This window comes from Ipomoea triloba, chromosome 6 (genome assembly GCF_003576645.1).
Source record: "Ipomoea triloba cultivar NCNSP0323 chromosome 6, ASM357664v1".
NCBI classification, from domain to species: Eukaryota; Viridiplantae; Streptophyta; class Magnoliopsida; order Solanales; family Convolvulaceae; genus Ipomoea; species Ipomoea triloba.
Window position 1 is genome coordinate 15,878,033 of NC_044921.1, and position 12,806 is coordinate 15,890,838.

The window sequence follows — 12,806 nt, forward strand, 5'->3', positions numbered from 1 at the left end:
CCCAAGCCTCTACGCAGTGTCAGTTTGTATTCAATCCTCCTTTTTGTAGATCAGACCACCCCCTAGACTGCCAAACCCTTCACAAATGTTGTTTGTAACGATCTTTGATATGCTACTCCTGGTTGATATCTCTACTCCTCTCCAAGAGCAGTGTTTCCAACTCCTTCAAGTTCATCATTCTTTTTTTTTTTTTTTTTAATGACGAGAGAAACTAGCTCACAACCCTTTTAAGTGTAAGTAAATCCGTATTGTGACGTTAACCGGTAAAGTACCACAAGGGAGTGAACCAGCTTAGATTATTCATAATTGACTAATTCAAACCAAGAGAGTAAATGATTCAAACTCGTAATTTTGTGATTATAATCGTAGATCTCTTGCCATCTTGGCTGGAGCTACCCTAAACAAGGAATGTAATAGAAGGGTATTCTTCTGTTGGGCAATGAATACTAGATAGATCTTTTAACTCAATGATGACAAATGTTTCCTTGATAGATATCTTTTTAAGTTTTTGCTTGATGATTCCTTTTTGTGGCATTTCTTTCTTATTTCCTTGTAATCTTTTCAAGGTGTAAGAGCTCTCGAACTTCTCCAAATCTTCTTAGCTTGTTGATGCTCTTTCTTTTTGTTCTGATCTTCGTATAGAAACTTTACACAAAAACTTCTCTCTAAACTGTTTATGTAATTATAAACAGATATTACATTGTAACAAAGTCAGTAATACTAAAAAATTCTTCCTTTTTATCCACGCAACTTAATAACCATAATTTGCAGTTTCAACTAGCTGTTATATTGCACTGAATATAATATGCTATACACTTGGTTCAATCACCATTCAGCAAGAATTAACCTATATGCCAACAGAGTCAACAATTTCCAGGCTCTCTTTCTACCTCTCTAATCTAACACTTTAGTTGGGCGGAGGACGATAAAAGGCCAAATCCAGCAATCTAGGAAGATTGTTGGGTTGAGACTAGTGAAGAGCCAAGTCTAGCACTCTCTGTCTAAAAAATGTGATGGCGGTTTATAAGAAAATAAAGTTACGCATTCGCTACTAACTATAATGCTGGATCGTAGCAACTTTAAAACAAAAACTTCAAACACTCAAACTAATTTTATATTACTTGGGTTGCACCCTAGTGTAGACAAACAGACTTTCATCACTGTAAAGATGTCCAGAGCTTTTGCTCACTCCTGAATAGGTGTCTGAAGTTGAAGCAGATTCAGCATTGTGGTTTAGCCCCACCATTTCGATGATGCTCTCTATCTCTTTCACCACCTCCCCCATTGTTGGCCTTTTTAGCGCCGTGCCTTCAACACACCTCAAAGCTACATCGACGAACTTCTCTATACTTGGAGGTGTCGTGCTCGAGTGAATGGATGAATCGAGAAAACCATGAAGGCTGTACATGTCTTTAGTCTTATCCATCGCTTCCTTCACTTCCCGAACAATGTACTTTCCTTTCTCAATAGGACATCTTGCCGTTATAATCTCCAGCAGCACCACCCCGAAGCTATAAACATCACTCTTATCTGTCAATTGATTCGTCAGGTAATATTCCGGATCCAAGTACCCCTGCTCACACCATGTAAGTCTCGATAAACACAAATTATTTGCTACATCCAAACTCTAAAAACTTTCTATAGTTTTCAAGCTGCATACACCTTGAAGTTCCTTGGGACAATAATTTGTATTGACTTTTCAATGTGCACATTGTTGAAACAATGACTTAATTAATATACAAAAAGGGTTGTGATGGTTAAGTAGAAGCAATATTACCTAACCAATTTAAGGTTATGGTTTGTGTTAGGATTAAACGCTTACCACTACACCAAAAGCTATAGCTAATAGCTAAGACGCAACTTTATTTCCTTATACTCGCCACATTTTCAAGATGCATGATACTGGACTTGGCCCTTCAAGCCTCCACCCAACAATCCCCCAACCCACCAATTACTAGACTTGGCCCTTCACTGACATCCGTCCATTAGTTTGAATCTCTGCTTATTAGACAACCCAACCAAGTTGGTCAAGTTTTTTATTAAGTACCCACGGGCCAATTAGCCTTTAAAAATAAGACTTAATACACACTAATAACACATTTAACATGCTTATATGCCATTTTAAGATTAAATTAAAACTAACTCCTAGCAATAAAAGAAAAATGGAGGGTGTAACAATAGGATTTTTGTCAGCACACCCTCTAATTGGTGGGAGTGACAAAAGGTCAACTCCTTAATCACCATTAATGGTTCTTCATTTCAAGGGATAGAGACTAGAAAGTAAAGAGTTAGGTGGAGAGTATAGATAATAGATTGGACAGATGTTTTGAATCTCAGAAATAATAGGCTTCACTCACCATAGTTCCTTTAATTTGAGTGGTAACATGAGTACTCTCGTGTTCGTTCAGTGACTTGGAGAGACCGAAATCTGCAACTTTAGCATTCAGGTTCTCATCCAGTAGAATATTATTTGTTTTGATGTCGCGGTGAATGATGGGCGGGTTTACAAGGTCATGCAGATACTGCAGCCCTTTGGCTGCTCCGAGAGCTATCGTAAGCCTCCTCATCCAATCTAACTTGATTCCAGACTTCCCTGTAAATGTATTACTTGTTGAGTTGTGAACTTCACAGACTTGTATGTGTGAGCATAAATATAATATGTGCAGTCCAACTATCAGCTTAGGCTTTTAGTTGAGATGGAGCACATGCTTTAATTGTATGCAACAGTAGGAGTTGGCATACCTGACAGACTTTCTCTCAATGTGCCATTTGGCATGAATTCATAGATGAGTACGTGCTCGTTTTGATCAAAACAAAACCCGACAAGGCCAACGACGTTCTTGTGATGAACTCTCGAGAGAAGCTCAATCTCAGATTTGAACTCGGGAGGGCCTTGCATAGATCCCTGCAGAGATCTTTTGATGGCAACCATTTGTCCATTAGAAAGAGTTCCTTTATATACCTGTAAAATTAAAAGATCAAAACCATATATACCCTAAATTGTAGCCCTTTTTAGTGTTATAACCTTTATAGAGTATAATCTAAAGGGGATGAGAAAATGGAAACTAACATTCCCAAAGCCTCCAACTCCAATAGCTTCTGAAAAATTATTTGTGCATTTTACAACCTCTTCAAATGTGAAGCACTTTGTTCCCTGTAGTTGGGGGACGGTGCCACTGCTTTTGGATCGATCCCACGATGCTGCATTTATGTATAGGGAAAAACGGTGAAAACTACGCTCATATCACATGAGTAACATTAAGTAGTTTCCTCGTCTTACCAAAAGGATCAATCTTTTTAACAGCTTCTTGAGCTCTTCTCTTTTGGTAGAAAGCGTAAACCCCGATTATAAGTGATAATATCACAAGGACTGAACCACCAACCGCTGCTCCAATTATAATCCCGGTACTCAATGACTTGCTCAATCCTATAGAGACACAAACAGATGAAGATGAATGACAATACGATCCGAGATATTTAAACTATATCAGAAGTAATCTCGTTACCATTAAGGAATTTATAGTTATCAGCAATAAAGATGAAGGGTCCAAATGATTCAGGTGGCTTGAAATTCTGATAGCTAAGCAGGAATCCTAATGCAGAAACTCCAGTCTGGTTGAAATGATTTTGGCCGTTTGGAAAAACTTGCACGTACAATACAAGATAATAATCCAAATTTTTCGTTGGATTGCTCAGGGAAACTGAATCCACGGGGAGCTGTAGAGATTTGAATGACTGCATCATAGAGTCTTGAAGGGCAACAAATTCACTCGAGTTTGCCAAGTCGGAGAAGGAAGGGGTTCTGAACAATATATATCCAGTATATGGATAAGCACATGCACAAGTCGGGCTGGATGTTTGATCAGAGCTGCACGGAGAGGGTGAGCAATTTGTTGGCGGAGTTGAATACGAGGAATTATACTCTCGGGGAATGGCACAATAACTTGCACTGTTTCCTTCGAAACAAATTGGATTGCTTACAAGGCTGCAAAACAGGAAAAGTAAAAGAGTACAATGTGATCATAACACAATAATACTAGTTTGGTAAATTAAAAATCCCCCGGTTTCAGAATGGTTTCAGGGAACACCATCACTTCTGCCTCGCTTACCTAGTCTGGAATTGATAGGCCGGTCCCTGTGGAAATGACTCTATAAAATTATTCTGCAGATCGACTAGTCGCAATTGGCTGCTGTAGTTGGGGCCAATACTCAGTGTGCCATTAAGTTTGTTATTCCTCATGATGCTGTAATTCAACCCAAAAAAAAAAAAAAAAAAAAACCTTATATGTCATTAAATTGCATGTTAGAGTACGGAACTAATATCAATAATTGAATTTGAGCACACTGGGTGCAGTTGGTGTTGGGTGGAGGCCAGTGAAGGGCCAAATCCAGCACCAGGTGGCTAGGCCGCTAGGGGGATTGTTGGGAGCGGAGGCCTGAAAGGCCAAGTTCAGCACCATGCCTCTCGAAAATATGGCAGTATATAAAGAAATGAAGTTGCGGCTTCGCTATAAGCTATAGCTTTTGGCGCAGTGGTAAGCGCTTGATCCTTACAATTGACATAAAACAAGAGAAAACTCACACATTCTGCAACTGATAAAGACCGAAAAGTGATGCAGGAATAGGTCCTTGTAGTCCCGTACCATCCAATACTCTGCAAGTACGATGTCCATGAATAAGGTTCCGAAAACAAGTAATATATATAGAAGAAATAAAGAAATTCACTCTCTTTGAAGAAATGGAGACAAACACACATATACTGCGAGAGAAAGAATGCAGTACAATGTCGTAAGATTCTGCAGAGTTGAGAACCATGACGGGAAATCTGTTGGGTTGAATGTGTTATTGCTCAAATCTCTGCAATATTACCGGGTAGTTTGCCTTAGTAACACGGCTGCTGCAGTTATTAACGATAACGAAATTAATAGTATTTATAATTCCAGGATAGCATACACATAGTGGATGCCATTCAAGCCAGTCAGGTTGGGGAAGGGGCCATTCAAATTATTGTTTGATAAATGCCTGCAGATGCAAAGTTATCACAATTAGCGCGACTTCTTAGAACAACAATATAGCATAGACCATAGGTTTACGGGCATCTGTCTGCTTACAGTTCATTAATGGACGAGAGATTGTTCAGGTTTGAAGGGACAGATCCACTCAACAAATTCCCGTCAAGATTGCTATTGCAAGCACAAATAGCATTTCAATTCAAATTAAATAAGGTAACAAATGCATAGTCGACAACTTAAATAGATCGAAGATGTAAATACTTACACAAAAGTTAAAGAACGAACAAGTTCTAATGTTTCAGGGATGCTTCCTGTAAACTGATTTTGCTCAAGCAACCTGCTCAAATTGAATTAAAAACAGAAAACACAAATTAAAGCCTCATGAGAACTAGCAATTTGGCTCAAGTATAGTATAATCTGTGTGAAAGTTTATTGAAGATATAATGGCAGTAGTTAAGCGGAACTTACAAATGCTTCAATTTCATATTTGAGCTGAAAAGCTGAGACGGAATCTCACCCGAGAAGTTGTTCCTTCCAAAATGACTACAAGAGAGTGGATATAGCTCGAAAATCCAAGCAAGCGTGACTAATAAAGATTAAATAAAATGGACGAAACATACAAGTGTTGTGCTTCAACAAGCATATCAAGACCAGGCGTGCTCCCATCAGAGACGGGAATACTTCCAGTAAGCATATTGTCAGCCAAATCCAGCCAATAGAGTTCCGACAATTTACCCAAGGAAGGCGGTATTGGCCCAAAGAACTTGTTTACATTCAGTGATCTGCATAAAACAGAACGCAAAGCTCTTGGTAAGAAGTGAAAAAACTGAAACCGATCAGTAAAGTATCCTCAAACGAATATTTCTATATTAGCTTCTCACTAAGAAAATTTAAATAGAAAGAGATATGCAAATACCAACGTAAAAATCCTTACAGAAATTTAAGCTTGCTCAAAGATCCTATTGTGTCGGGAATTTGTCCAGAAAACCCACAACCAACAAGGTTTCTGTTAATCCAGGCACCGAGACACAAACCATTAGTTTACAATAGCATCAACTAAAATTGTATTTACTACAATATTCCAATTGCTCTTACAGATTAGACAACTTCGTTAGGTTTCCAATTTCTCGAGGCAGAGATCCTGTCAAACCTTTGTTGTATGATAGATCCCTACAAAAAGTAGCCGAGAATTAACAATGACCTCTGGCAACTCCTTGAAGCATGGACAAACGAGAAATCGTTAAGACTTACAGATTCTGCAACTCAGATAGCCCTCCAATGTCTCTAGATAGTTGACCATTCAGATTCATGCTTGATAAAGTTCTAAAATTGAAATTTAACACATTATTGACCTTAAAAGTATATGAAGTAAAGTAACGAGGTGGATGCAATACTGGAAAAAAACTTACAATGAAACCACATTTGAACCATGGCAACCAATTCCATCCCAATGATCACCACAAGGATCAGACCCATCCCAATTGGAAGGCACATTCTCCCAGCTATCTTTGAGGGACTTTATAGCGGCATCTGCATCAAAGAGAATTTAGTTTCTCAAACTTAAAAGGGCTTGAAACACGCTTACCACTATGTCAAAAGTGGCCTTAACTGCACAGTTTTTACTGTTGGTGGGACTAGAACCCTACTACTTCTCAGGATCAAACGCTTACCACTACGCCAAAAGTTAAAAGCTCGGCGCAACTTTGTTTCCTTATATACTGTCATATTTTCGAGAGGGCAAGATGTTAGACTTGGCCCTTCAGGCCTTCTGCCAACAATCCCCTAGCCACCTGGTGCTGGACTTGGCCCTTCACGAGCCTCCGCCCAACAGATAGGAATGAAACTCAAGTAGGCCAATTATCTTCTCTAATAACCGAGATGATTGAACTTTTGAACTAGCTAGAACTAGGGAGTATCATGCCAAACTAGGAAGATAGATGAATTTCACATGCACAATAGCATTTAAGATCAGATTGTTCAAGAAAATGATTCAGAAGGTGCATTGCTTCTCAACTCCACTAGACAGTAAAACAGGCAAGCTATTTGGCATCACTGAACTAGAAAGACATATCTTTATGCCATACTAAAATGCTCAATTTTCTGACTATAAGCCATTCTCATGACAGCTAATTAAGCATAAGCCTACATTAGAAGAAGCATAATTAAAGACATAAAAACTAGGTATATATGGTAGCAAATAACTTACAGTCATCTTTGTCTGTCAAAGCCACTATAACAAAAAGTTGGATAAACACAGGCACCAAAAGTAGCTGGATTCTTGGGACCATTGATTATCAAATGGCCATACACCTTCAACAATCAAAACAAACAATTTCTTGAACAGAAGCTAGACAAGAATTTGAACCTTATCTTGATCACTCTTTTCAGTACTAGCTATATCTTAGGGGCAAAATTGTTCTCTCTTTTATTTTCCCAACTAACTGACAAATGCCCTATGCTATCAACAGTCAACTCAGTATTAATGAAAAGGAAAATGACAGAATTATACCTAAGAGTAAATATATTTTTGGTAAGCACATTACGATTAATTAATTACTAAATGAATGTTTTTTTTTTTGGAATACCCATAATACTTTACAAGGTTGTATCTGTTCTATACTTTTTCAAACATTTTTCGGTCCAAAGTATGTTAGTCCCCACCATCGAGGTTCGAACAGATGACCACTCATTTGAAATGGTAACTTGGATGCCATAACGTTACATCGTAGTTGGCGAATGAATGTTTTTTTATCGTCTCATTTTATTTGTTTGATTGAGTTAATGGACTAAAATAATTTACAATTCAATATTTCATAATATTAAATTTATTATTCATATATAAATTTATATATTTAGAAATTATGTCAAAAGTATTATTAAACACAACAAAATTAAATTTAATAATAATAAGAAAATATTTTAAAAAAAGCAAAAAAATATTCGATTTGAACAATGAATAACAAATAAGATAGGTGTCAAAGACCTTGTGGTCAAGCGACATGAAGTGACTCTCCTAAATGGGAGGTTATGAGTTCGAGCCTTAGTGGGGAAAATAGATGTGGTGTATATCTAGTTTAGTGTTTAGGTACATTAATGTTTAGAGTGTTGATCATATATAACATAGTATATGATGAATGTTATTATGAGCATAGTACGTGATGAATGTTATTAAACATTATGCTTCTGTAGTGTAAACATATAAAAGGAACATTATTATGAACTTATCATAAAGTTAGTGTTTATGTACGTTAAACCAGCTTGGTTGGCGTGAGTGGTCGTGCACTTTTGTCCCTTAAGAGAGGTCATGTGAATATATGTGTTACAATACATACCATTCTACGTTCTACGTACTAAAATGCACCATATGACAGCTGGTTGGCGTGAGTTGTCGTGCCATAATTTCATGTGCTAAACATGTGCTAAAATATGCATTATTCTACGTATTAAAGTGCATCACGTGTATTTAAATGCATAATTCCACTTATTGAAAATCCACATCCCAGATTATAAACATGCACTATTACACTTATTAGAAAACATGTGTTAAAATACACACCATTCTACATATTAAAATGCACCAGAGGACGGATTAAAACACATCATTCCACAACACAGTTACACTCCATTATACGTATGAAAATGCAACAGCGGATGGAGTAAAACACACTATTCCACAACACAATTAATGTACCAACATACGTAATAAAACGCACCACAGCATGTATTAAAACGCACAACACCATGTACTAAAATGCACCATTTCAATTCATGTAATATAGATACTAAAATTACCAAAAAACCCTCCACTTAACATACACGAACTGCAATTGTGTGCTTACTTACAGGTAACATTCTTCTTGCAACTTCATATTTTCAAGTTGTTTACTGTTCGTTCAGATAATATATATGAGCAGTTGATTTTGAAAAGTCACATTTCACTTCTTAGAGGATAACCTTTCATACCATACCTCAGCAACCTTTCGGATTTGCTTTCTTTAGTCAATCCTTATTTCTCAGAGATTAATTAACTTCTTACTTAAGTTAACTTTCTGTGTCCCCTATTATCCGGCAAGGTCGACCCTTCCACTTTTCGAACAAATGACCTTCCAGTCTTGAACTCTTCGACTCTTCATCTTGAACTCTTCGTGTTCAACTTTTTGACTTTTCATCTTCAGCTCTTCGAAGGTCGTTGACTTCTCGTAGACTACTTTTCGAAGAATATTGCTTTGACCTAGCATAGTTCAACTTCTCTAGGGTTACTTTTCAAATTAGTTTTACTTTCCGGATGATCAATTTACTTTGTAGTAAGTAAAGTTCATTCTAAAGTGACCTTTCGCAAGTTACTGTGCTAACTCCTCAAAACTAAATATCCTAAGGCTATTTCTCGAGTTTGTTTACTTCCCGGTGATAAAGTTCATTGTTATGTTATCTTTCGGACTTACAATAAAAACACTAAGTATAAGCTAAAAATTGAGGACTAAAATTCCTAACACTTTTGATATCATTAAAATCTAAATTACACGGTTTCTAACCGTAATAGATTAAATATATTAAATTATTATTATTATTATTTATTAATTTAATTGGACCAAGGGATATAGTCACATCCATATCAAATGACATATCATGATGTACTGTATTATCAAGATTTAAACCCATATTTATATTTTCGATTTGACACCATTCTATATTAACCCTCAAATTTGAAAGGAAAGACGTTGGTATACCCTTTGCCTCACTCCAATGCTACCGCCTGCCCCCAGTGGCCAGTGAAAGAGAGAGTCCAAATGTAACACCAGGTAAATAGACTTGTTTACTATAAGGTCAAGATCATTCGTTTTCATATCCTTATAGCTCTAATATAATCTCTCAATAAATTTTATCTATCAACTAATGTTGCCATTTATTTTGGGATGCAGTGCTGCCAACTTGCAAGTAAGACTAGTCAACTTGTTATTATTGTTCTTATTATACTAGTATTTTCGCTCGTGCGTTGCAAGGAATGGATTTGTTATAATAATTTAATAATATTTGGATCGATATGCAATTATATAAATTATAACATCGAATATTACATAACGCAATTGATGAAATTGGTTGGATTGATTATGTTTTTTTTTTTAATGTTTTCCTTTCTTCAATTAGAGCAAATAATAATTGACCAATTACCTGTGCGATGCATGGATATATTTTTTATTATATATTTAAATAATAAAAATAAAGATGAAACTATAAAAAAAAATTCTAATATTGGACGTGTACATTTATTTGATTATAAGATTAAAGTATTACTCAATTAATTGAATAATATATGACTTGTTTGTCTACAATTATCTTTAAAAGATCGATATGTAATATGACTTATGTAATTATATTATATTATTACTAAAATAAATATAGGATCTTTTTATATTTTCAATCAATATATAAAAATTTTTGTTATTATGAATTTAAATTTAAAGAATAGAAAAAATTAAAAAGATGTTAAATATACAATATAATAATATAGTTTGACTTTTATATATTTGGTCAAGTATCTATTTTCATAACATACAAAATTTAAATTTAAATCTTGTATGATTAATATAATCTCTAAATTTATATTTTGTGTTAGACACCTTCATGGGAATATAAAGGTTGCAAGATTTCAAGGAAATGCTTTGAAGGATGCACTATGGGAGTGTGCCAGAGCAATAACTGTGCCCAAGTATACAAATGCCATTAGAAAACTTAGACAATTGGATGAGGATGCTTATGTTTGGTTATCTGATAAGAGTCCCACAGAATGGAGTAGGTCACATTTCACAAGTACTTCTCATTGTGATATGTTGGTGAACAATATCTGTGAAAGTTTTAATGTTCTGATTATTGATGCAAGAAAACAACCTATCATTTTGTGCCTTGAATTAATCATAAAACAACTTATGACCAAGCTATTTGCTAGTAGGGAAAAGGTGTCTAAGTGGACTGAAAGTATTTGCCCTAGGATTGTGGAGAAGATTAAGGTTATTGAGAAAAAAAAGCAGCTGGTTATACAGGATATCAATGTGACACATACTTATTTGAGATTGGAGGTATGTATGAGGCACAACGTAGAGTAGATTTGGAAAGAAGAACCTGTTCATGTAGAAAGTGGGAGCTCACTAGTATTCCATGTGAACATGTTGTTTGTGCAATATGGCTTAAGCATGGGAAGGGCCTTATAAATGACTACATCTATCCCTGTTATACTAAAGAAACGTATCTGAAGATCTATGAAGGATGTATCAGGCCAATGGCTGGCTGAGATGATTGGCCATTAAGTGAAAGAGATCCACTCCTACCTCCTTTGTACACTGCCAGAGCACGGAGGCCACAAAAATTAAAGAAAAAATCAGCAGGTGAGAGTCAGAATGAGATCACAAAGGATGGGGAAAGAGTGGCAAGGTCTCAAATCAAATTACATTGCTCCAATTGCAGATAGTCTGGATACAATAGTAGGAGATGTCCTAATGATCCATCTTTGGCAGAAAAATTGGTACAGTTTTCTTACTTAATAGTATTTATCTAATTGTATTCACTTTAGTAGTTTCATGGATTGATATTACCTTTTTGTAGAATAATCCAAGGAGAAGGGTGAGATCCAAGAGGCCAAAACCAGTTGAGAACATCACTGTTGAGCACAATTATGAGAAAATGGTAAAGTTTTTTCAGTTTATTGTATCTTAAGGTTTTTTTAGTTCATTGTATGGTCCAATTCATTTCATTTTACCTTTTTGAAGAATAATCCAAGGAGAAGGGTGAGATCCAGTAGGCCACAACCAGATGAGAACATCACTATTGAGCACAATGCTGAGCAAATGGTAAAGATTTTTCTGTTTTTTTTTTTTTCAGTTTATTGTACCTTAAAGTTGTGTTTAGTTCATTGTATTATCCTCCAATTCATTTTATTTTACCCTTTTGTAGAATAATCCAAGCAGAAGGGTGACATCTAAGAACACTACAGAGCCACTAGTGGACCAGACTATTGAGCCAAGTGTTTACATCCCAATTCTAGCAGAAACACATGATATTTTAACTTAAGAAAGAGATTGATTTTGAGATGGCTTTAAGTTCATTTAACTTTGATGATCTTACACTAGCAATACATAACCCAACTGTAATTCCAAAACAAGTAGGTTTGGTTACAGAACCATCATGTATAGTTTGAAGCAAAACAAGTGGAACCAGATGAAGTTGAGATTGAAGGTCAAGTTGAACCATTCTGAAAGTGTTGAATTCAAGCTCCGGTGACTTTTGGCCAAATAATAAGTTGAAAAGACCATTTTAACTAAAAAATCAATAGTCGTGGATCGAGAATGAAAGGTTTGAAAGTCGTAGTAAAAACCTAAAAGTGATATTATAGTCGTGGGATCAAAAGTGCGAAAAACTCTAAGTAATCAGTTAGACTTGACAAAATCTTTAGATGTAATTGATGATTAAAAATAGTCAATTTTGCAATTAATGATTAACTGTGACAAAAGTACTAAAATGGATAACAAATTCCTACCACAATGTTTGGGCACCAGACACTGATTTATGCCTCTATCAAAACGAGAATTTCATCTTTTATAAGGAAAAAAAATCATAATCATGAATCAAACAAACACATTTCAACCTCATTTTCTTGAAGAGTCATCCTTGTTTACAACTCTAGTACTCTACAAACACTCATACGAACGGATGCATTTCCTACTCATTTCTTTTATGGCACAAATATATTTTTCTCAATTTGAATCCAAATACTCCGTAAAAAGGATGCGTCAAGGCATCAAA

The 12,806-nt window shown here is 35.7% G+C and overlaps 1 protein-coding gene across 2 annotated transcripts; it reads right to left on the reverse strand.

The window, feature by feature from the left end:
• Positions 1–741: 741 nt before the first annotated feature.
• LOC116023257 (probable leucine-rich repeat receptor-like protein kinase At5g49770) lies at positions 742–7,343 on the reverse strand. Of its 2 annotated transcripts, none has more exons than XM_031264245.1 (19): positions 7,219–7,343; positions 6,422–6,542; positions 6,264–6,335; positions 6,108–6,182; positions 5,947–6,018; positions 5,633–5,794; positions 5,481–5,555; positions 5,278–5,349; positions 5,112–5,183; positions 4,954–5,022; positions 4,783–4,857; positions 4,583–4,654; positions 4,110–4,244; positions 3,507–3,985; positions 3,281–3,427; positions 3,071–3,201; positions 2,743–2,962; positions 2,358–2,593; positions 742–1,573 (listed from the first exon to the last, which is right to left on the reverse strand). In XM_031264245.1, exons 1-19 carry the CDS (start codon positions 7,298–7,300, stop codon positions 1,118–1,120), a joined length of 2,823 nt encoding a protein of 940 aa, XP_031120105.1. In that variant the 5' UTR covers positions 7,301–7,343; the 3' UTR covers positions 742–1,117. The 2 variants fall into 2 exon arrangements, with proteins under 2 accessions (XP_031120105.1, XP_031120106.1); XM_031264246.1 differs by lacking the exon at positions 7,219–7,343 and adding an exon at positions 6,683–7,067.
• Positions 7,344–12,806: the final 5,463 nt, after the last annotated feature.